Source organism: Trematomus bernacchii, unplaced genomic scaffold (assembly GCF_902827165.1).
Source record: "Trematomus bernacchii unplaced genomic scaffold, fTreBer1.1, whole genome shotgun sequence".
Lineage (NCBI taxonomy): Eukaryota > Metazoa > Chordata > Actinopteri > Perciformes > Nototheniidae > Trematomus > Trematomus bernacchii.
Window position 1 is genome coordinate 22,777,896 of NW_022987720.1, and position 26,100 is coordinate 22,803,995.

Sequence of the window (26,100 nt, forward strand, 5' to 3'; positions counted from 1 at the left end):
TGCCAAAAAGTAATTAAATAAACATTGAATTTAGAACAGACAGTTTAAGTGAAAAAGTTTTGTTTCCCAGTCCAAGCATTACTGTTTGAATGAATTTGAGTGTATTTGCAATGCATTTTGTGTGATCCAATTGCATGTATATGTAACAGACAAACTGCCTGAGGCAAGTCTTTGTTTCTGTCCATGAGAACACCTCCCTTAAGTACGATGGCAGTGGAGATGGGCTCGAGTTGCATTGTGCTAGGACCCTTCGGAGGACTGTCTTCGCTGAGTCAGCACTCAGCACACCAACAGTGACAGATGCTAGGCCTCATCTCTCACTGTTTTCTGCATAGAAATACACATGTTATTTATAATAGCAAGTTATGTTTGCTACCTATTATATTTGGACTTCCTATGAAAACATTCATGTTGTGTTTTGAAGTATTTGTTAATAATGTTAGCTCCAAGTTTCAAACTGCATTGTAACTTTGTTGCCAAAAATGTTCTGTAAATGTGGTATGAAGAAACCGATGCTATGGATGCATATACAGTTTGGTACGTACATTTCTTTTACACCGACTTTCTGATACACTCCTGGTACTGAAAATGTAGTATACAGTATTTTGAGGAGACCAAATTACTTATTTTTGTTCCAAGAAGGTGTGAGTAGGTATGACTTATCAATAAATGCAAACCAAACTGCTTTTTGTGTCCGAGTTATTACAAAGCATGTCTTGTAGAAATCACTGGATGTTTGAGGTTTGAACACTCAGAGCAGTGGACAGACGATTGGTGTCTAACTTTGATCATGAGCGGCTGCAATTTATATGCGACACACCCAGTCAACCCTTAGTAAGAGATTCATTTTGTTAAATCACATGATCCAAAGGGAACTGGTTTTCTAAACATACAAAGCTACGTGGCCTCACACTATGAACTGTGAAAATAACACCAAACAGGCAGCAACAACTGCAACTGGACACAATTGTAGCAATTGTTTTTCTACTACATAATTCCTTTGATTCTGATCAAAACACTTTGAAGACTAAATGCTTTCACTCACTCTGCTGTTACTTAAGTAATTTGGTGTGTCTTTAAGAAATAATTGCAATGAGGCTGTGATCTAAATTATTGTGTGTAAAAGGCTTTGATTTCAACAAAAACAGCATGAATTTTTAGATTTTCTTTTTCTTTTTTTAAACAGCAACAATTTAAACTGATCAAAGATTCAGAAGAGTTCAAGTTGCAGTTTAAAATGTCAGAGAAAATATTTCATTTTAAGTTTGGAAGTGGAAGCAACAAAGACTTCACATTTGTTGAAGTGGGAGCATTAAAAGTTGAGTTTGTGTACTCACTAAAAAGCAGATGAAACTGCATTTGAACCATGACAGGTAAAAGTAGCAGCATGGTCTTCTCAGAGGTGATGCAGTGTTGGATGGTTGGCAGAGGACAACTTACCATCACTTGACCCTCTGTCTACCTGCAGGAAACTCACTCGTGACATATTTTCCAGGCTTAGTCATTGGGTGTGATAGGTGATGGAAAGAAAATGCAATAGCAGAGTACAGATAGGCATTGTGCCTCATAGTACAGCACTTTCCTCTCGGAGAAACCAAAATAGACATCTGCTCAAAAAAAGTCACCTCAGCATCTTTCTAATTTTCTATTGGATCCATGGCTGATCCAAAACTGCTAAAACGTTTGAACTGGGGCAATGTGGAGGGTTTTTCCATCTGCTTTCGAAAGGATGTGTTATTTTCAATTCAATGTGTGACACACCCGCCCTGCGTCAGGTGCAAATTCTTTCTAAAGAAAGGACAAAAAACAAAACCGAAAGGATGTTACAAGGTTTGTAGCTGCAGGTCCGCACCCAAAACACTTCAATGTAGATAACACCAAACAGGATTCAACAACTACTGACACGTTAAGGTAACTATGTCTCTAAATAAGTGATTAGTGATTATGAACTAATTTTAGCCGCTTCTTATTTTTCCCCAAGAAACTTTGGTCACATTCTATTGCCAAAGGACTGAAAAAGAAACTTGAAAAAAGCATTTTCTTTTATTTCAGTCATTACTTGAGGTAAACCTCACCACTTATTTTCACGGACATTTCAGCCGAGGTAAGAAGTTTTATTATATTTTTTAATATAATATAAGTTATATAAATGTTTGATTATTTCCTAAGGGTGGAAGAAAACAATCAAGGAAATGCAGTCTAACCAATGCAATATTTAAACAATCATATATTGATAAGAGGCAATTTATTTGAATCCACCTGATTGCCTATAACCTGAAAAGAACCGTATAGGGTCTTTTTGCAATGACTGCACTCAAAGAGAACAGCATTAACATGTTTGGGGATAAGTTAAATCATTTATTTTACCTTTGATGTCTGTTAAATGTAAGGTGCAGTAAACATGAACAGACTTATACATTTTCACTGAAATTGAAGATAAACTAAATATTTCAAGTATATTTTAAAACTAGATAGGTATTTAAAGGGTTTAATATAACACAAAACTGTCCCTATGGCAGTAGTACGCTTATCAAGTATATACTGTAAACTCATAAGCAAGTACTGTGAGTATTTATTGAGTGGGACAATTTAGCTTTTGATCAAGTGAAAGTGAAAAATGTTTACAGTTTTTAGTTATTTTACCTTTGTACTTTTTAACTTGAACAACATTTATTTGTTGTATATTTTCTGAAGTAACAATCAAACGGACTTTAAGATTTTCCTATGCAGCACATTTGAGTCAGTATGAGAAGTTGCCAAACAAAGGGATTTATAGTATTATACAACATTGTAATAATAACTACTTACTATACATGATAAATGTTGTGAAATATTTGATCTCAAATGTTGTATTGATAATGTTTTTACAACAAGCTTTTGTTAAAGCCATAGGAAACGACCAATCGAATTCCCCTCACCTCGTCTGCTGACTTCTAAAATGGGTAAGTAACTCAAAATGTTTCAAACATTGCCTAATAGAGGTATACAAGTATATAGTGTAAACTCATAAGCAAGTCATGTGTGGATTTGTTGTGCGGGACAATTTTAATTTTGATCAAGTGAAAGTAATTTTTTACAGTTTTTAGTTATTTTACCTTTGTACTTTTCAAATTGAATGAACTTTATTTGTTGTATATTTGCTGAAGTAACAATTCAACAGACTTTAATATATTAATAAATTATGAAAGGTTTTCCTGTGCAGGCTTATGGAATTGGTTAAAATCTATTTTTCTGGGCGATCCTCCCCCACCTTCTCCAAAAGGTAAGTAACTCAACATTTTTCTAAACATTGCCTAATAGATCAAATCAATCAAAATGGGACTAATGTTTTACTGCAAATGTTCACTTTACTTTTCAGTTCTGCCTCAAGAATGGAGGAACGTTCCTTGGGGGTGAGTTCATTTTTCAGTGTGTGGTGTCTCTGGTGTTTAGTGGCTTTTATTCAAATAACAATTTTTAAAAGCACAACAATGAACCTGCACACTCCTTTGTTGAGACCCACCTTTGTTATGCAAATGTTTCTATTTGTTGTCACTTCTTAGAAACATGATGTGTTTTTTTCTTGGGTCTCAGTGACACCATTGTGCAAAACTGATTTTCTTTTCCATTGAACAGAAAACAAGCAGGAGACTTGCAGATTGTGAAGGAATACCAGCCTTTTAAAGATAATGTCCAGCTCAGATTTATGCTTTATGGATCTGTTGGTGCTGGCAAGTCCAGCTTCATCAACTCTGTGGAAAGTGCTTTACGAGGCGAAATAACTGATCGAGCTAAAACAGATGTGATCGGTGGCAAGAGCTACACCACAAAAGTAAGAATCCCTTTTCAGTGTTATCATGAATGTCTTACATTGTAACACTTGAAATGTAACAACTCTTGTATCTATTATATTATTTTACTTTACTTTTAAGCAGGAGACACACTGCTATGATGGCCCTGAAAGTCCAAACATAAAAACCTTTCACAAGACACAACAACAATTAAAAAACATGAAGTATTTATTTCTCTGGCTCAGTGGTTAGAGCTGGTGCCCCATGCTCTGAGGCTTGTGGTCTGTTAACACGTGTCATCACTCTATCCCCCCCTATCAACACTTTCATTCTCAAATAAAATGCTGTCTGGCCCAACAAAAATATTTAAAAAAAAGTTGTTTCACATTGTTTTGTTTTGTAAAAATGTACTTTGTTAAAAAAAAGATATTGATTCAAAAAATGTTGTTGTTATTGTTGCGTCCGGCAGTGGCTCAGTCAGTAGGGGCTTGGACTGTGAGCCGTAGGGTCGCTGGTTCAAGTCCCCGAACAGACCTAAATATGTAGTGTGGACTGCTACTTGGAGAGTTCCCAGTTCACCTCCTGGGCCCTGCCGTGGTGCCCTTGAGCAAGGCACCGGACAACCCCCTTCCCCCCCACTCCCATTGCTCCCTGGGCGCTGTACAATAGCTGCCCACTGCTCTTAGTACTAGACTCCTGATACTAGGATGGGTTAAATGCAGAGGCCAAATGTCACTGTGTGCTGTGTGCTCTGCATGTGTGACAATTAAAGAGGGTTTCATCCCTCCGATTCTATCTATCTATCTATCTATAAATTATGTAATGTTTTGACCTTCAAGGCAACCTAACTACCATGTCATTATGATTCTATCTATCTATCTATCTATCTATTATGAAATTGTGTAATGTTTTGACCTTCAAGGCAACCTAACTACCATGTCATTATGGTAACGGGACTTTCTTATCTTACAGTACAAAGCCTACAAAATCCAAAAAGGAGGACCAGGGACACATTACCCTTTTGTCTTCAATGACATCATGGGCCTCGAGAAGGATGAAGGAGTTTGTCTGGAAGACATCAAACTGGCCATGAAGGGACACGTGAAGGATGGTTACAAGGTACAACTGAATTCTTTAAACCTTATCTCTGTTGCATATATTTGAGGAACACAATCCCACTGCATGATAAATAGTTTGCACATGAAATATGGAAAACTAACAAGGTTCCAATAGAAACTATTGTATTTCTGATTTCTAATGTTATTTTTTGATTCCATTTAACATTGTTTTTCAGTTCAATCCTCGCTCTTCCTTGTCTGAGAATGATCAATACTACAACAGAGACCCCTCTCTAAATGACAGAGTTCATGTTCTGGTTTGCATCCTCCCTGGCAGCATAGCAGGATTGCAGCATGATTCTGTGAAAAAGTTGAGGGAAGTCAGACTTGCAGCCAGGGACATGGGTAAGGGTTAGGCTTTTACAATAATGCAAAACATTAAATCTGACATAAATCATATATATATTCTATTTGTATATAATAAGAAAAAATATAATAATGCAATAAAATAACTGTACCAACATTATTTTAAACTGATTTTGATTCTGCTCTGTATTGGCAGACATTCCTGAAATTGCTATTCTCACCAAAATTGATGAAGCCTGTCCAGAGGTCGGCAGGGATATACAGAACGTGTATAAGAGCAAGTACCTGAAGAACAAGGTATGTTTCTATCTGTAATTCAGTTTGTAGAGAGCTGTAATTAAGGTTGGAATATCATTTTGTTTTACACTGTAATATTGTAACAGCAACATCTCCTTGGATCACCACTTTCATTTCTTAAATGTCAAATTCTTAAATGTAGATTGAGGAGGTGAGTGGCGTGCTGGGTTTCCCAACAAGCTGCATCTTTCCTGTGAAGAACTACAACTCAGAGCACGAGACAAGTGATAACACTGATACACTGATACTGAGCGCACTGAGACGGATGATTAAATCTGGAGAAGACTTTGTCAACGACCTGTAAAACTACATTCTGCTGAGGCAGGTCTTGTTTTTATAACAACATGTAAAAAGGTCCTGGGAACAAGAATGATAATTACATGAAGTGGGCAATGTAGCTTTTAGGTTTTCCTTTGCAGCCTGTAATGCACCATACAGTATCTATACTATAAATGATGGTATCTGTAATGAGTAAATATGAAAATGCTTTATATTTGCATTGTAATGTTGTTAGTTTTGCTTTTTTGATTCAAGAGCTATTTTATCTTGCCATCTGCAGCTAATCAATAATCTGAACATTAACAGGTCAAAAGACAAAATGTGGTTCTAAAGTAAAGCTTTACGTTTAGACTTGTGATTACATAAGCTGTACCAGTCACTGATTAAAATATATTTTCCTATTCAATGTTGGACGAGATTTATATTTAACATTTTACTACTAGGTTCAGGTAGAAACACAATAAATCGCAAAAATATTGGAATTTGCTATTTGTCCTTTTTTATGAACTTTCTTTCTATTCCACACATTACTTTCAAGTATAATTTCACATCTGTCCACCAGAGAGCGCAATTTGAGTGCAATTTGAGTTGTATGTCAAGGAGGATGCAGATCGAAGCTACAGTATATAAAGGGTCAGAGTACAGGGGTCTGATTTGAGTCTTGGGTGCTACAAAATAATAACTTGATATGACATGAAACCAAAGTATTTTCTCTAAACAAATGTGAAAAGCGTTGTAATGCATTCTTAAGTCTGTAACTCCTTTACACAATCTATACAATATAAAATAATTCATATATAACACCAACCCTATATAGTATATACAAGTGTGAATATAACATATAATTAAAACTACATTTAAGTAAATTAAAAGAGGAAGGCCTTAAACAAGAAGAGACAATCTAACATATTAAAGAAAATGAGGACTGTGATATCCACCACCGGACACCTAACTCTAATCCTCTAATAACTCCTAATATTAACAGCCTCGGTATTTACTCTTATTAGTGAAGCACTGAGCGGTAAAACACCACAGCACCACCTCCCCTCTGTCATGAACCTTGGACTGACCTTTAATAGCGCTTTTAAATTTGATGAGCAGGTCAGCACCGTAGTCAAATCCTGCTTTTTTTAAATACGACTATTAGCTAAAACCAAGTCGTATTTATCTTTTAAAGACCTAGAAAGGGTTATAAACGCCTTTGTTACCTCGAGACTGGATTACTGCAACGCTCTGTACGTGGGTATGGACCAGGCCTCAATTAGACGCCTGCAGCTATTTCAGAACGCAGCTGCACGTCTTCTCACTGGCCATAAAAAGCGTGACCACATCACCCCAATTCTGGCCTCACTGCACTGGCTTCCAGTTCGGTTCAGAATAGATTTTAAACTCCTTTTATTTGTTTTCAAAGCCCTAAATGGGCTGGCTCCGGCCTATATAGCCGAACTCCTCCAGCGCTACACCCCAACAAGAGCTTTAAGGTCTGCTGACCAGTTGCTGTTGATAGTGCCTAAGACCAGGCTTAAAACCCGAGGGCACCGAGCATTCGCAGCAGAGGGCCCCAGGCTCTGGAACATTTTGCCCCTCCATGTGAGGTCGGCCCAGACCCTAGGGGTTTTTAAATCAACACTTAAAACTTACTTCATCTCTCTGGCCTTCACTTAAATCCTAAAATGTGGATCTTACATTGAAAAATAAGAGGGAAACAGGTTTGCAGAGAAGCTCATCTAGGCAGGGGAGTGTTATGATCGTTTTCACAGCTTCCTCCCTACCTCTGCTAAATTCCAACTAAGGCTCCATTCTTTCAAAACAAAAGACAAAAACCGAAAGGATATTAAAGCATATCAAGCTGCAGGTCCTCACACAAAACACTACAATGCAAATAAAACCGAGCAGGATTCAACAACTGACAAGTTAAGGCAACTATGTCTCTACATTCACAAGTTTAGGAACGTCAACTTGTGAATATGAACAACTTTTCATTGCTTTTTATTTTTCCCCAAGAAACTGTGGTCAAATGATATTGCCAAATTAGTGAAAAGGAAACTTAAAAAAAAAAATAAAGTGTAATATAGTCATTTGTGAATCACTAAAGATAAATCAACTTTACTTCAAGAGGTCAGGAAATATAAAATTGTACATCTATAAAGGTAATTCTTTTAAGTCACATGGTGTGCTATAACTGAACATGAAAGTGAAAGTGAGCAACTGTTATTATATAAAACAGACTTTACCTGTTGAGTTGAAAGGCACTTGGGAGAGAGGCACATAACTGAAGGTGAGGATTTATATTATTTCCCAATTCTTGTTATGCTATCATCATTTTGATTATAGTTATCCTTTTTGTGTAGTACAGTTATAGAGATAATTACTGTATGTATGTTAACATTAGTTTTATCGCAAACTTATAATGTTTTGTAGAGCTGCACTTAGAAAAAAAAGAAATGTATATTAACCTATATTTTTCTAGCTCTGTGAGTTTATTTATTTGGTTTCGTTTAATCTCTTTATAACTTGTACAAAAACTGAATTTTCCAAAAAGCTGCTTGTTTGTAGTGAGCAAGAGTAAATGAAACATACTGTGAAGTATATAATTCTCTGGATAAATACAAAATAAGTCATTTTAGATTGCTGCTTAGTGATTCACTTAGATGTTCGGGTCTTGGTTTGAATATAGTCTGATCATAAGGCAAAGAATGCATTATAGGGTATTTGTTCCTGACTGCACTCAAAGAGAAGAGCATTCACACTCTCCTTTATTCTTTAAATAAAAGAAAGGGGATAAGTGAAATCATTTATTTTACCTTCAATGTCTGTTAAACGTAAGGTGCAGTAAACTTAACAGACTTACTCAGTTTCACTGAAATTGTAGATAAACTAAATATTTCAAGTCTATTTTAAAACTGCATAGACTTATTTAAAGGGTTTAAGATAGCACAAAACTGTCACTATGGCAGTAGTACGCTTATCAAGTATATGCTGTAAACTCATAACCAAGTACTGTCAGTATTTATTGAGTGGGACAATTTAGCTTTTGATCAAGTGAAAGTAATTTATTTTTACAGTTTTTAGTCATTTTACCTTTGTACTTTTTAAATTGAACAAACTTTATTTGTTATATATTTTCTGAAGTAACAATTAAACAGACTTTAAGATATTCATAAATGATCAAAGTTTTCCTGTGCAGCACATTTGAGTCAGTATGAGAAGTTGCAAAACTAAGGGATTTATAATATTATACATCATTATAATAATACTTTACTCTACATGATGAATGTTGTGAAATATTTGATCTCAAATGTTGTATTGATAATGTTTTTACAACAATTTTTTGTTGAAGCCATGGGAAACTTCCAATCTAGACCTTCGCCAAAAGGTAAGTAACTCAACATTTTTCTAAACATTGCCTAATAGATTAAATCAATCAAAATGGGACTAATGTTTTACTGCAAATGTTCACTTTACTTTTCAGTTCTGCCTCAAGAATGGAGGAACGGTCCTTGGGGGTGAGTTCATTTTTCAGTGTTTGGTGTCTCTGGTGTTTAGTGGCTTTTATTCAAATAACACTTTTTAAAAGCACAACAAGGAACCTGCACACTCCTTTGTTGAGACGTTGAGACTCACATTTGTTATGTAATCTTTTCTATGTATTGTCACTTCTTAGAAACATGATGGTTTCTTCTCTTGGGTCTCAGTGACACCATTATGCAAAACTGATAATAATTTGATCTAAACTAAAGTCTAATGTTTTTCCATTGAACAGAAACAAAGCGAGAGATTTACAGATTGTGAAGGATTACCAGCCTTTTAAAGAGGATGTCCAGCTCAGATTCATGCTTTATGGACCTGCTGGTGCTGGCAAGTCCAGCTTCATCAACGCTGTCGACAGTGTTTTACGAGGGAAAATAACTAATCGAGCTGCTGCAGATGCACTCTTCCACGGGACTTTCACCAAAAAAGTAAGAATCCCTGAAAGCAGTTCACAACAATTAAAAACCACAGAACATATTTTTCTCTGGCTCAGTGGTTAGAGCTGGTGCCCCATGTTCTGAGGCTCAGTCCCTGAGGTCGATGCAAGTTTGAATCTGGCTTGTGGTCCGTTAACACATGTCTTCTTTTTATCTCCCCCCTACCAAGAGGTTAATTGTCAAATAAACAGGATAATCTGGCCCCGCCCCCCAAAAAAATGTTTTGCGTTACAATATTCAATTTTTTAATTGTAGTTTGGATTTTTTAAATGTGGTATTTGATTTTATGTTTTTTTTGTTTTTTATGTTGATTTGTGGGTTTTTTAATAAATATTTTCTGTTTTGTGAAATGATGTTATGTTTTAAACGTTAGGTTAACCATAACTGCATTTGTTTTGTCTTACAGTACAGAGAGTACAAAATCCCAAAAGTACCAGGGACACAATACCCTTTTGTCTTCAATGACATCATGGGCCTCGAGAAGGATGCAAGTACAGGAGTTTGTGTGGAAGACATCAAACTGGCCATGAAGGGACACGTGAAAAATGGTTACAAGGTACAACTTGGTACAACACAATTCCACATTGTGGTCATTTTCTACTATCAATATTATGGATGGAATGTATGAAATGTGAAATATGGAAAACTAACGAGGCTCCAATAGAAACTATTGGATTTGTGCATGCAAATGTAATTTTTTTATTAACTTTGTTTTCCAGTTCAATCCTATCTCTGTCATCTCTGAAGATAACCAACACTACAACAGAGACCCCTCTCTAAGTGACAAAGTTCATGTTCTGGTTTGCGTCATCCCTGGCAACACAGCAGGATTGAAGGATGATAATAACCCATCACAGTTACTGACTGAGGATTTCGAGACAAAGTTGAGGGAAGTCAGACTTGCAGCCAGTGATATGGGTAAGGGTTGGATATTCAAATAACAAATTCAATTATATATATCGTATTTTATAATTAAGTTTAATATATTATAATTCTAATAAAATAAAAGAACCTGACTAAGATTATTTTTGAATGATTTTGCTCTGTATTGGCAGGGATTCCCGAAATTGCTATTCTCACCAAAATTGATGAAGCCTGTCCAGAGGTCGGCGAGGATATACAGAACGTGTATAAGAGCAAGTACCTGAAGAACAAGGTACGTTTCTATTGGTAATTTAGTTTTAGACAACTGTAATTCAAGTTGGAATATCATTTTGTTTCACACTGTTATATTTGAACAGCAAAATCTCCTTGGATCAGCACTTTCATTTCTTAATTGTCATATTCTTAAATGTAGATTGAGGTGTTGAGTGGCAGGATGGGATTTCCACTAAACTGCATATTTCCTGTGAAGAACTACAACTCAGAGCTTGAGATAAATGATGACACTGATACACTGATACTGAGCGCACTGAGACGGATGATTGAATCTGGAGAAGACTTTGTCAACGACCTGTAAAACTATACTGCTGAGGCAGGTCTTGTTTTTATAACAACTGTGACGACCCCTGCTTTACTGTCTCCTGTGGTGTGTGTATGGCCCTTTAATGTTCTCCCTCTGTTTGTGTCAGCGCTGATTGAGGACACCTGAGGCCAGGGTTGCGGTCGAATAGTCCAAAAATCAGCTCCTAAGTTCTAACCCTATTGTCTATTCCTTGACCTCTGAGTGAAACGTCACGGGGTTAAGGGATAGTGGATAGGAGAATTCAAAAGGACTTAGGAGAAGAGACTGCGGTATCACTGTGTATATCACCATTCAAACATTTTTTTAAAAGTTGAACAAACCCCACACAGCTCAGTAAAGCAGCTTGTTTTTAAAGCACTAAATGGGCTGGCTCCGGCCTATATAGCTGAACTCCTCGAGCGCTACACCCCAGCCAGAGCTTTAAGGTCTGCTGACCAGCTGCTGCTGGTAGTGCCCAAGACCAGGCTTAAAACCCGAGGGCACCGAGCCTTCGCAGCAGCTGGCCCTAGGCTCTGGAACACTCTGCCCCTCCATGTGAGGTCGGCCCAGACCCTAGGGAGTTTTTAAATCTACACTAAAAACACACTTCTTCTCTCTGGCTTTCTAGTTAGAGCGGAGCACGACTCCTGACTTTTCCTTGTGTTTTTATTTTAATTTTGATTTTTATATATATCTGTTGTAATTTATTGTCGTTTATTGTGATTGTAGTAATGTGTTTTTATTACATGTACAGCACTTTGGCTCGACCAAAAATCGCTTTTAAATGTGCTATATAAATAAAACCTGATTTGATTTGATTTAGTAAAGACTGTGAAATGTTGACTGATGAACGTTCAAAACAAAGCACTTTGGCAACTTACCACATACGTTTTGAACCGTAATTTTCATGATATCATTTCTCGTTCATAATCGGTTGTTTCCGTGAACGGCCGACTGTTGTGTGACGGCAAATGCCTGTTTTATACAGTGTGCCTATTCTAGGATGGTTACATTTTAATGCTTTGATTTCTGTAAAGATGAAGATGAAGCTGTTGATCTACAAACATTTGATTCTCACCAATAATATTTTGAGCAATAAATGCATTCACACATTCAATTGTGACTTAGTGTGTACTGTAGTCATTTGGTGTAAATCCTCATTGCTGAAAAAGTAAGGTTGAAACATATGTATTCAAACTTTATATGAATGTAAAGGATAGTCAAGGCAGCACATTTATTTGGGTTGTTGACACGCAGCAAAACATTTTTGGGTGGTCTCTGCTGTTTTGCTTCTAACGCTATGGCCTAAATCAGGGGTATTCAACTAAAATTCAACGAGGTCCAGTTATGGCGCGTTTCCACTACAGCGCGGAGCACGGTTTAAGAGGGCTGTGACGTCAGCGGCCCGTCTTTGGTTGCGTTTCCACTTGGCCTAGTACCGGCCGGCGGGTCCTAATTCACAGTTTTTCTGGCCTCATAAAATCGTGGGTCTAGGGCCAGAGACAACGAGGCTGAGTCGGGCTGAGTATGCTAAACTAGAGAGAGCATCGCTGGCAAGGGGGCTACAACTACAACAAGATGGACATATTTGACCGTGATTTAATTGTAATACACGTTTCAAAATGATGCCGAAGTAACAACATACTGATACCGGTTAGTAAAAACCATGAATTAATGCTTTGTCAAGTCTGCAGACAGACGGCAGGCGAAAAACCTTTTAAAATGCGTGTTTTCTAAATGGAGATTGGCTAAGCTAACGCAGTATATGCTCCGACCGTCCACACTCACAACAACGGCCTATACAGACATAAATAAAGCAGCGACTGTATTCGCCATGACACAGGCAGTCTGTGGTTTGTACTTGTTTAACTTTTGTCTAGTTTCTGAACATATATGAGGAGCTGTGAGCTCTGAGTGCTAACAGCTAACGGCTGTGTTGTTTTTCTGGGGTTCTCATTGAAGATGACGTCACGGCTCCGCCTACACTGCGTTACTATAGATACTACCCCAGTTCCTAAACTGTAATGGAAATGCGCCATAAAGTGAGCCAGTCCTAACGAGGCCTAGCCATACCGAGCGGGGCAGAGCGAGGCCGTGTAGTGGAAACGCGCCATTAGAGAAAACTCCCCATGCAAAGGTCCGGAACATCAAAATGTTTAACTTGCTTTATGAATTAGTGTGATATATATTGAAGTAGCCTGTAGCTTTATCAACGTCTGCATGTAATCAACAACTGACTGCCAATCAAATAAAGAAAGTACAATTCAAAAACAACAATATTTATTGTCAATTAACATTGAACTATACAGATATACACTAAAATACTGTGGATATGTATGTGTAATGTTCCTCTCTGGCTGCATTTAAAAATAAAATAGAGAAAATAAACAAAACAGCTTTTGAAAATATGTGCATCTTAAAAGTGCTTAATTTTAGATAAATAAAATAAAGTGTAGCAGCAGCTTGAGTTTTCCTTTTTCTTTATTAACCGTTTCACATCATGACTTAACAGTTTCAGACGATTATAGAACATATCAGTCTTTACACATCATAACAATTGAACAGTTTTAAAGTTTCTCTTTCTTTCCCTCTTATATCGCAGTCCCTCACTCACTTTGTTTTGTTCAGTGCGAGAATTGAGCTCGAGCTTGTCCTGCCAGGAGTCTAAATCTGGGCTGAAATGGTGTCAGGGCCATTCTCATACACACATGCAGGTGCTCATTGGTTAGCCTGGAACAATATTTAGTTTTAATTTTGATCCTGGTGGACTGATCATATTGGGCTCTGAGACCAATACATATTTAATTTATTGTTTTGGTTGTGTGTGATTTAATTAATTTATTATAATTTAATTAATTTGTTTTATTTATTATATATAATTTATATATTTTAATATTTTTTCACATTTCATTTGCAATGTTGAATGTTCAATAAAATGTTCTGTTTGAAAGGATGTACTTGAGATTACATTTCATTCAGCTGATGCTTTTATCCAAAGCTTTTATCGTGTCATTTCACATTTAACAGCAGTATCTTTACTGAATGCACCAGCTCAGCTTCAACAAAACTCCCCTGCCATGATATTCTGTGGCAATAAAATATCTTAAATTATAGCTCCACTCATACTTTTCCTCCTAAAATATAACTTCATTGACAAGATACATTCCATGAATGATGTTTAGTCTGTAATATTACTTAAATAACATTTCAAACAGTTGCTTATCTTAATAAAAAACATTCTAATTTAATTTTGATTTATTGCTACATATACATTATTTGTATTTGTTTCCATACTGCTGCTGCCTCTCGAGGTTAAGAGTAGTACTACATCACATAACACAGAATGACTGAGTGCAATGCCAAAAATAGAACCGGGCTGTTGAGAAAACATCCGTGGCTGCAGCCCTGCAAGCCCACCCCTCCCTTCTCCCCTGATCCTTTTAAATCACGTGATCTAAAGGAAACTGTAGATACCACCAAACCAGAATCAAACAGCTATACTGGACACACTTCACATTCAAACCATGTTTTTGTATTTCAATAGTATTCTGAGGTAAACTCATGAGAAAGTGTGTTTAAGTTCTAAAGTCACAAAACCCACTTTTTCACGTCTTTTCTACATCAACAGATGTCCCCTCTGTGTAAAGAGATTCTGAACGTTTCAGTAAAAAGCATTCGCTCACTTTTTGTCCTGATCCATTTATATAAAAACCTGTCTGAAAATGAGCCGATCAGATTTTGGCCACTTTATGATGTTATAACGATTTTTTGGCTTGTGTAACCATAAGCCAATCACCAACCAAGGTAACCCCCGCCCACCTTATCACCTGAATCTCCTCCTAGAGCACCATTGTGTTCTTTTTAACCAAATATCTTGCAGAGCGGCGTTGGGAGTGGCTCCTTATTTTCATCTAAAGCAGGGGTCTGCAACCTTTTTGACCAAAAGAGCAATTTTGCCCCCTTTTCCACCAATTGTTTTTGTCTGGAGCCGCAAAACATATTCGATAGCTGGATAGCTTATAAAGTTGTATATGTTGTATCGACAAAAACTACAGTTTTTTTGCATTTATTATTTATTACATTATAGAAAACGGTTTACCTCTAATAATAAACAAATAACTCTTACATGTATAAGGAGAATAAAAAAAAAATACACAGGCCTACTTTAAAATTAATTAAACACAGCACTTGGGGAGTCCTCTGCACATTTGCAGAAAATAAAAATAAATAAAATGGGCCCACTTTAAAATAAATAAAACATATAGCTGCACCCTAAAAAGAGTTAACTGATTGAATTATGACTGAAGATCGTCAGCTGTCTACCTCTTCCGTGTTGTTCCTCGATACGTAAAGGAGCAGAGGGCTTAAAGAGCCGCATGCGGCTCCAGAGCAACGGGTTGTAGACCCCTGATCTAAAGTAACAGACAGAGAATCAGCACTTTTGAAACAGAGCTGAAACAGAGGAGTTTATGGGACGCTACAATGCATGATCTGTTTGGTATTTCGAGCCAAATACTTCAGAGACATGTTTTGTATATATCTGAGACCTATAATATATTGATGAAAAACAGTATAATAGGGGACCTTTAAGTTGTACATCATAAAGGCAATTCCTTTAAGTCACATGGTGTGCTATAACTGAACATGAAAGTGAAAGTGAGCAGCTGTTATCATATAAAACAGACTTTTCCTGTCAGTTGAGAGCAGTTTTTTACTAGATAGGGCTGTGCCACATGCAATCAATTTCAGCAAACATCCCAGTATGACTTAATGCAAAAAAAACAGGAGTTTTCAGTGTTAATTTACCAGTCTTAAATTTGAATGCCTCCATAAACAATTTAAGCATTTGAGACTGAGGACTATATGTACAAAACCTTAAAAACAATGGCATTAGCAATACTGTGGTGAGAAAACGTGGATGTATTTTTGACAGTTTATTTGTAGAGGAATTTTGCTCTTCTCTCCTTCTGGGTGGCAAACCTCTCAATGACCTTCTTATTAAAGTCAGGAATGTCGCTGACAAATTTCTTCTCCATGGAGAGCATAGCCAGAGCATTGAGGCGAACCTTTGACATGGTGTTTCTCAGGAAGGTCTTGCTCCTCTTCCAAGAAGCACCTCTCAGATTCAGCTGTTGTCATGGGTGTGGTGATGAGGATCTTGAGAAGACTGACAGTCTCTGTGAAAGTGCTCTGAAGGTTGTTCTCCATGAAAAACTGGTACAGAGACACTGCACCACTGCAAGCCTTGAACTCGCTGTTATCATAGATGAGGGACAGTTCAGTTTTGAGCTTGGCCTTGTTCAACATGGGGTACACCTGCACGTTTCAAGTGCTACATCAGGGAACTTCACACTGTGTTGTTGGAACAACTCTCCATGCAACAGTGTTGCGCTGATGAGGTGCTGGGTGAAGGAGAACCGCTCCTTGGCGTGCATCAGGATAGTATCACATACCTGTAAAAGATATATCATTATCTAAAATTGCAATAAAGCTGTGAAAGTGATGCTGAACACATACCTATTTCCAAGTCAAGTATATGACTACTAAGGTTTTAACACCATTACTCCTAATCGTACTTCACAGCATGTTTCCTTCTCCTGAACTTTAACTCTCTATTGCTTTCCACAACAAAACAAGGTTTACAGTGGCATTTCAATAAATAAACCACATATTTGCTGTTACATGTGAGGATGCCTTATCCTTTTTGTGACTGCTCTGACATAAACCTGGAATCTACAAGAATAGTAAACAAAAATATGAATGCCAATATATCAATTGCAGACTGCCTGCTGCATCATTCGACCATTGTGGCAATATGCCATCCTGTGTGCAGTGTCGGTTTAGGTTTTATTTTGGCTACATACCACATGCACTGAAAAATATTCTAGGGCAAACACTGACAGATCACAACTTACCTCTGTAGCCAGCCTCTGTTGTTATCCTGCTCCCAGCGTCCTCCGTCTCTTGATGGGCTCCTGCGGCTGGTCAGATGCACTGTCCACACTCAGAGAGGAAATGGAGGCCCTGGTCCAAAACATAAAGTGTAGGTTCGTCATTGTCTTTGTTGTTAAAATGGTGCGCGCAGAAACTGATCCTGGTTATATCAGTTGCTTACTTGGGGCAATATAAGAATCGCCCCTCCGGAAGAAGTTTTGAGGATGCTGATTGGCTACATTTTATGAATCTCGTTCATATCTTGAATCAACAATTGGCTAACATGCTACAGAGACCTGCCCCCGTGGGACGATTTCTCCATCGCCCCAGCACAGTACTTCAGTCATACAGTGTATAGGAAAACCATTTCCTTGTGTGTGTGGTTTAGGGAGGGCGGCGCCCTATCACCCCCTATGGGCCAGTCGCCACTGAACATTCATGAGCCAGATGCAATGAAATGTTGTTCTGCTGTGCACTTGTCCTGTGCAGGGCCGGTTTTTGGCATAGGCGACATAGGCGGTCGCCTAGGGCGCCAGATCTGGGGGGGTGCTGCGCTGGCAGCTCTGGGAGGGAAAAAAACATTTTTGAATGTTGCCGCTCATCCTAATTTTCGGCCTGGATGTAACATTATTCATAATTAAGTAAAGGTTCAAGGTTCAAGGTTCTTTATTGTCAAACTAACATACAGTAGCTACAGAGTAATTATGTCGTTGAAAATCTTAGGTCACAGGCTTCTCCAACAATGCAACATAATAATACAGATAGTAAAAGTAATACAAAAAGAAAAATAGTTCTAAAATAAAGTGGAATAGTGCAGTACGAGTCTATATACAAGTTATTGGAATGATATATATTAGATAGTAGATATATATTACTAAGTAGCAGATGAATGTTATGAAATTGTTTCAGCAGTTCAATTGTTTAACAATCTCACTGCCCGCGGGAAGAAACGCCGGGTTACGTATTGTAACCCTTGTTATATTAACACAGGCGGAGCCCTTTACTGGACTCTATGGGTACTACCTTATCATGCAAGCATTCACCTACTGAGATTTCTATAGACGTAGCCGGCCCCGGGGCGGGCCTACCTGAATGCATGCGCATCTCACTTCCCTATAAAAGGAGGCCTCACCTCCTGACCACCATCCTACACCACTCTTCAGCGAGCGGTATAGGACAGACAGTGCCCCCAAGGTAGAGGGCTCCGCCTGTGTTAATATAACAAGGGTTACAATACGTAACCCGGCGTTATATCTCTCACAGGCTCCGCCCTCTACTGGACTCTATGGGTACAGTGGGCGGAGCCCCGATGTATGCACGTACTGTCGTCCAGCACACCGTTCCACCTCACTGTCCCTGACCGGCTTTAGCAGCCACTGCGCCTCACTCACCTCTCCCTCGGTTGTAACCGTGGAGAAGTCCGGGCTGCGGCCGATAGAGCACACCCTGACGCGCTTGCCTCGCAAAAAAGTGTGCTCAAAAATAGTGCTGAGGACTCCCGTGCGTCTGCCCATAGGCAGACAGGGAAAGTCAGCAGCCCTGTATGGGTTCACTATGCACTCTCCCTCCTGAGTCTCTAAAGAGCACGGGGAGAACGCAAGTGCCCCCTATGTCCCCCCACTCAGCCACTGACCCTGTGCAGAGTGTGTAGGGACTATAGTATGGAGGGCTCTCCCCCTCTTGCCCCCAGGCAGGCGAGGGGAGCCCTTCAGCCCTGTAAGGGCCCAGAGCGCATTACATCACCCTGCGACCCTCCAGGGGTCCGGAGAAATGTAAGCGCATTTACGCCCGGGGAGGGGGTCAGATGCCCACTGACCCACAGCCCCCCCCCTCCTCACCAGTCCTGTGTTGCCCCAGCAAGCACAGACGTTGAGAAAGAGCCAGACATATCCAAGAGATAAAACTTTATGAAGGGGCCTGGCGTTGACCAAGACGCCGCCGTGCATATATCCTCCACACTCACACCGCTGAATAAGGCTGTTGATGCAGCCACAGCTCGTGTGGAGTGCGCACGGACCCCCATGGGACAGGCTCTCCCTGCCTGCTTGTAGGCGTGTGCAATGGCTTCGCAAAACCAGCCTGCCAGGCGTTTCTTGGACAGAGCTTTTCCAGTCACCCCGCCCCCGAAGCACACAAACAGCTGTTCAGTGCGTCTAAGGGTAGCTGTGCGCTCTACATAATATGCTAACGCGCGCACCGGGCAGAGGAGGTGTAATTTAGCTTCCCTAGCCCCACCATGGGGTGGAAGACTAAAACCCCCCAACTGAATAGCCCTCGACCTGAACGCACTCCTTAGGCTTTTGGGCACAAAGGAGGGGTTCGGTCTGAGTGTCGCCCCACTCTGGTCACCCCGAATCAGTAAACAGCTCGGGTGCACCGACAGAGCGGTTAACACGGACACTCTTTTGGCTGACGTTAAGGCAAGTAGCAACGCTGTCTTCCACGACAGTGCTTTCAGGGAGGAGAGCTCAAGAGGCTCAAAAGGCTCCGTGACCAGAGCCTCGAGCACCAGCGGCAGGTCCCACTGTGGGGCGGAGGCGTGCACTACCGGGCGCAGCCTCCTGACCCCCTGTAACAACCGCAACATCAGTGGATGAGAGAAGGCTGACCTGCCGTTGAATCCCTCATGACAGGCCGAGATGGCTGCTGCATACACTTTCACTGTGGAATGAGCACGCCCTCTGTCCACCAGTAACTGTAAGAAGGATAAAATAGAGCCCAACTCACAAGATAGGGGCTCTATTCCCCGCTCCTCACACCAATGCTGGAATCTCAGCCACCTTGGCCTGTAACAGGCTGTGGTGGATTCTGCTCTAGCTGCCTGGATAGACTGAATGCTGTCAGACAATCCACCCTGTCTCAGCCTGTCCCTCTCAGGAGCCAAGCCTGAAGAGGACGGCCCAGAGTGGGTAACGCCCCGATTGCACCTGCCTCTCGAGACATCGCCCCCCAGAACTGGGGGATCGCCCAGGGCTGGCCCACCTTCATCTGTGTCATTTCTGAGTACCACGGAGCCCCGACGCGATCCGGTGCCACCAGAATGACTGCCAGACGTTCTCGCCTCACTCTCCCCAGGAGAGGGAGAATGAGAAGCAGCGGTGGAAAGGCGTATAGCAGCTTCCTTGGCCATGGCTCGTGTGCAAACGCGTCCACCCCCAAAGGCGGGTCGTCGCTCAGGGCCATGGAGAACCACAGGGCACAGTGGCTGTTGTGCCGGCTGGCGAACAGATCCACTTCCGCTCTCCCGAACTGGGCCCAGATCTGCTTCACCACCTCCGGTGAAGCGTCCATTCACTGGCAGGGGGCCGCCCCTCGACATGAGGTCGGCCCCCCTGTTCTCCAGTCCCGGGATATGGAGGGCTCTCAGAGATAACACCACCTCTGAAGCCCATAACCACAGCCTCTCCGCTGTGGCCAACAAGGCGGCGGAGCGGACTCCGCCCTGCCTGTTGATATAAGCCACTGTGGTGCTGTTGTCGCTCCTGACCATTACATGTCTCCCTTGAATTAGGGGCATGAAATACCGGAGAACTAACACTACCGCCCGTAGCTCTAGGAGGTTGCTGTGTCGAGACTCCGTAGAGCCCAGCGCCCACCTATAGCCCTCTTCAGGCAGGTCCCTCCCCATCCTGTTCTGGATGTCCGTGAACACTGTGATGTAGGAGGTCACCCGTCCCAGTGGAGACCCCCTCCGGAGGTGATCCGGGAACCCCCAAAACCGGAGGTTGCCCTCCACTGAGGGGGGGGATGGTCACCAGCCGCCGTTTGTGCCTCTTGGGATCCAAACGCAGGCTGGAGAACCACCTCTGCAGGCGGCGCATATGTAGTAACCCCAGCGGGACCACAATGTGAGCAGCTGCCATGAGACCCAGAGTCTGCATGACAGTTAAAGCTGTCACTGTCGCCCCCTGTCGCAGCCTGTGCATCACCCGGAGAAGGGACGCACGTCTGCTCTCTCACAGGGTGGCGCGTAGCGCGTCTGCATCGAGCACCACTCCCAAATACAACGCCTGTTGGTGAGGTATGGGGTGCTATTTTTCCAATTGATCGCAAAGCCTAATTTGGTTAGGTGTGTGATCAATTGTGCTGTGCAAAACATTGCCTGTTCCCGGGACCCAGCCATGACTATGAGGTCGTCTAGGTAAAAGAAAACTCTCATGCCGTGGGCGCGCAGCGGTTAAAGCGCTGTGGCCACACATTTGCTGAATGTGCGTGGGGATAGGGAATAGCCTAACGGCAGCCTGTTGTACTCGTAGGCTATCCCCTGGAAGGCAAAACGCAGATACTTTCTGTGCTCTGGAGCAATTTCTACATGAAAGTACGCGTCTTTCAGGTCGATGGTGGTGAACCAATCGCCTGGCTGCACAAGCCCAGTAACTGTTTCATAGTTACCATGCGGAATTTCCTGCAGGAAATGTGGCGATTCAGGCCGCGGAGATCTAGAATAGGTCTAAATTCCCTTGTCTTCCTGAAAACCAGGAAGTACATGGAATAAAGACCCTTTTCTCTGTGCTGAGGGTGCACAACAGACACAGCCTGCTTCTGCACCAGAGCCCGAATCTCTTATGAGAGGAAACTCATCTCCTCCTGGGAGGACAGATTTACCTCTCGCATGCCCATAAAAGGAGGTGGGACGCTGCAAAACTGGAGTGAATAGCCCCGTTTCAGCGACCTGTCCATCCACCCTATTAGGACACAGCTGAGTTTCCATTCCCCATAACATTGTGTTTATGGACAAGCCCTCAGCTGTGGGGCCGCAGCTATGAAGCTGTGATACTCTCTGGTGACCCGTTCCGCCGCAAAACTCCCCATGAATGGAAGATTTGCCCATAGAGGGTCGACACAGAAAGGGCCGATTATTTACTGAGGTACCTGAACGCACCGCCTCACGCTCTTGTGTGTGCGCGCGCTCCACCATAATGCTGTTCTCACCACTACGGTAAACAGCATTAATCTGAGTTTTTATAGGCGTAGTGTGTTTTTACTAAGGTCCCTGAACGCACCGCCACGCGCTCTTGTGTGAGTGCGGGCTCCGCCATAATGCAGCCTTTACCACTACGGTAAACTGCATTAACTGGAGTCTTTGCTCTAGGCGTAGTGTGTTCTCTGACAGCAATACGCCGGCCATAATGTCCCTGTAACCGCATAGCCCTTTCCTTTAGATAGCACTCCCTGCGGTTCATCCCTCTCATCTGCGCATGCCCACTAGTCACCTCCTTTACAGGAGCTACAGCTGGGGCAGCGAATGGGGAATTTGTACGGTTAACATTGTGTGTAAGTGTAGCATTTGTGAAAACAAAAGACACCTAGATTTGGATACAGATCAACCTCATTTTTATTTAGAAAACGTAGTGATCTGTGCATTGTACAGGGAGGAGGCGGGATTCGCCCTCTCGTCCCGGGCGGAGAGATTTTCTCCCCCCGCCAGACAGCTCCGTAAAGACGGAGCACCCCACCCGGCCGCTCTCTGCTGCTGCGGAGCCTGCCGGGGCTGGGCAGCCCTTCCCCGTGAGTGCCAACATGCCGGTTCCACGGGGTGGGCCGAAGAGGTGGAGGGCACCGCGGGCACGGGATCTCCATGCTGGCACCTCTCCCTTCGTCTCACCGTCGCGCTGCGCTCTCTCGTCTGCAGCGGTGACTATTCTCTCTACTGAGGTCTGCCGTCACAATGCCCTCTCTTTGAAACGGACATTATGGGGAAAAGTGGAATTGTGGAGAGAGATGACTCTTACTCTGGGATAAATGCAACCGTGTTTACTGAATGCATTTCCCCACACACACACACACACACCACTCCAGAACTAGAGTTTACAAACGTAAACCACCGTTCTCCTGCGGAGGTTCCTGAACGCACCGCGGCCACTCTTACGAGGGCCGCGCGCCCACGTATTAACGCTGTATTTCCCATTCAACGGTGAAATGCATTAATCGGAGCTATTATACCAGGCAAGGTGTGTTTTCTGACAACAGCACGCCGGCAATAGCGTCTCTTGAACCCGCACAGTGCTTTGACAGCACTCGGTTTATCCCACTCACGTGCACATACCCACCTGCTGGCTCCCTATACTGGGGTTTACAGCAGAGGCGGGGAGTGTATGACAGTGTTTCTTCCTCTGGGGATGGGCAAGAAGCAGCCACGCTGCGATTACTCCTTATCCCGTGAGCAAGGAGATCGATCCAAAGAGCCCTTCCGTAAACACGGGGGCTCCCAGGAGATCAACACGGTCCTCTTTGGAAAGTGCCATGCGGCGTGATATCCCAGGGATATCACACGGCAGGCAGCGGCGGCGGCCTGTGATGAAGTAGGGTCGCCCCTATATCATGTGAAGCCACCGAGGCCTGGGGCAAGGCCCGTGGACCAAGCTACTTATTCGGCCTTGCGGCCCAATAATCGCTCTGACCTTGTGAGGCGGGGGCATCTCTAGCAATGAGCGAGTAGCCCACACACCCGCCGCCATGATCATCATCCAGGGAGAGTACAGCCCTGGGCGGTGGACTTCCATGGACGCCGGACCCGGAAGGAATGGTGAACGTGAATTGCACCGCCTCGGCCATATCCTGGCACACTCGAAGCAGAGGTGGTGGGGATCGACGCCCGCTATTTAATCCAGGGCATGATTTCAAAAAATACTCGTTTACTTTCTTCCTTTCTCTCAAATAATACGTCTCGGACTCAGTGCTAGGCTATCACCTCCGCTCGCTGAAGAGTAAAGGATGGTGGTCAGGAGGCGAGGCCTCCTTTTATAGGGAAGTGAGATGCGCACGCATTCAGGTAAGCCCGCCCCGGGGCCGGCTACGTCTATAGAAATCTCAGTAGGTGAATGCTTGCATGATAAGGTAGTACCCATAGAGTCCAGTAGAGGGCGGAGCCTGTGAGAGATATAACTGTCTCCGAATCTTTTTGTTTTTGCCAGGATGCTGCGGTAACGTCTGCCAGACGGCAACAGAAAGAACAGTTTGTGGCTGGGGTGATGGGGATCTTTGATAATCCGTAGAGATTTCTTCCTGAGCCGCTGGGAGTAAAGGTCCTCCATGGATGGCAGCTCCGTCCTGGTGATGTGCTGTGCAGTTTTCACCACCCTCTGTAAAGCCTTACGATTGAGGTCGGTGCAGCTGCCATACCAGGTCGTGATGCAGCCAGTCAGGATACTCTCTATGGTGCACCTGTAGAAGTTGCAGAGTATCCTGGAATCCATTTTGAACCTCCTCAGCCTGCGGAGGAAGAAGAGCCGCTGTCGAGCTTTCTTGGTGATGGTGGTGGTGTGAAGAGTCCATGTCAGGTCCTCAGTGATGTGGACCCCAAGGAACCTGAAGCAGCTGACTCTCTCCACCGTAGTCCCATTGATGGCGATGGGGGCGTGTCCCTCTCCCTGCTGCTTCCTGTAATCCACAATCAGCTCCTTTGTTTTGCTGATGTTGAGATGGAGGTTGTTATACTGGCACCAAGATGTCAGGTTTTCGACCTCCTCTCTGTACGCCGTCTCGTCGTCGTCTGTGATCTGGCCGATGACGGTCGTGTCATCAGCAAACTTCACGATGGTGTTGGAGCTGTGTGTGGCCACGCAGTCGTGAGTGAACAGGGAGTAGAGGAGAGGGCTGAGCACGCAGCCTTGAGGGGCACCGGTGTTGAGAATCAGGGTGGAGGATGTGATGTTTCCCACCCGCACTGCCTGGGATCTGCCCGTCAGGAAGTTCAGGATCCAGTCACAGAGGGCGCTGTTGAGCCCGAGCTCTCTGAGCTTGATGGCCAGCTTGGAGGGCACAATGGTATTGAATGCTGAACTGTAGTCAATGAACAGCATTCTCACATATGTGTTCCTGTTCTTCGGGTCCAGGTGTGAGAGGGCAGTGTGGATGGTGAGGGCTATGGCGTCGTCTGTGGACCTGTTTGCTCTGTAGGCAAACTGCAGGGGGTCCAGAGAGTCAGGGAGGGAGGAGGTGATGAATGATTTGACGAACCGCTCAAAGCACTTCATTATGATGGAGGTGAGTGCTACTGGGCGGTAGTCGTTGGGGCAGGTGATTATTGTCTTTTTGGGGACAGGAACGATAGTGGAGTGTTTAAGACATGTGGGGACTACAGACTGCAGCAGGGACCTGTTGAAGATGTCTGTGAACACCTCTGCCAGCTGAACTGCACACACCCTGAGAACACGGCCAGGGATGCCATCAGGTCCAGGAGCCTTGTGTGGGTTAACCCTTTTAAAGGATTTACACACATCTGCCCTGTTTAAAACAAAAGGGCAGCGCTCTGGCTCCTGGTCCCTCTGTACCTCCACAGCCTGGCTGCTCTCAAAGCGTGCAAAAAAACTGTTCAGCTCATCTGGGAGAGATGCGCACGCAGACACTCCCGCAGCACCCCCCGCTGCTCCTTTGTAGTCTGTCATTGTTCTTAGTCCCGCCCACATGTTCCGGGTGTTACAGCCTTTGAAGTCAGATTCCAACTTATCTTTGTACTGTCTCTTTGCATTGCTCATTGCTCTCCGGAGATCATACCTAGATTTCCTGTACTCCTCCAAATCTCCAGCTCTGTGCGCGATAGTGCGCGCTTTCAGCTTGCCGCGCAACACCCTTTTCACCCCGGTTACACGTTTCATTTGCCCTGTACGATGGGCGCTGTAAGTGAAGATAGTGGGGGGTGTTGGCTTATCAAGCGCCCGCAGCTCACAGCCAAAGTGGGCGTGGGAGCAAGCGAGAGAGATAAATTCAACCTTTATAATTATTGGGATAAACAGTTTTGAAATAATTTCAATGTATACTATAGGACAGTAAACCAAAAATATAGTTTAAAACGGGACAGATAAAAAAATATGCATAAATAAATGTTAACTAAATAAAATAAGATATGAATGAACAACACAAATTAAATAAGTTACATTTATTTGTTATTGGCTATGGTAGGTTATTGGTTATGTGCACACTCCACATTTGGTTATTAAAATGTAAACCGATCTTTTTCATATGGGTGTTTAGAGTTGTACCCC

At 42.6% G+C, this 26,100-nt stretch overlaps 1 protein-coding gene across 10 annotated transcripts in view; it reads left to right on the plus strand.

Annotated features, from left to right (window-relative positions):
- The first annotated feature begins 1,824 nt into the window (after nt 1–1,824).
- The window catches only part of LOC117492942 (interferon-induced protein 44-like), a 57,892-nt gene continuing 33,616 nt past the window's right edge, over nt 1,825–26,100 (plus strand). For 2 of the 10 annotated variants that reach the window (XR_004556906.1, XM_034143371.1), the window contains exons 1-7: nt 7,989–8,048; nt 9,111–9,146; nt 9,243–9,276; nt 9,534–9,729; nt 10,145–10,294; nt 10,458–10,656; nt 10,794–10,894. Coding sequence is in view for 2 of the 10 variants with exons in the window: in XM_034143371.1 (XP_033999262.1) it covers nt 9,113–9,146; nt 9,243–9,276; nt 9,534–9,729; nt 10,145–10,294; nt 10,458–10,656; nt 10,794–10,894 (714 nt within the window). In the remaining 8 variants the exon portion in view is untranslated. Of the gene's footprint in view, nt 1,912–2,052; nt 2,105–2,874; nt 2,943–3,188; nt 3,263–3,358; nt 3,393–3,615; nt 3,812–4,742; nt 4,890–5,064; nt 5,234–7,988; nt 8,049–9,110; nt 9,147–9,242; nt 9,277–9,533; nt 9,730–10,144; nt 10,295–10,457; nt 10,657–10,793; nt 10,895–11,035; nt 11,387–26,100 lie in introns of those variants that run through there. The other 8 variants (XR_004556908.1, XR_004556907.1, XR_004556913.1 and 5 more) reach the window with 8 other exon arrangements.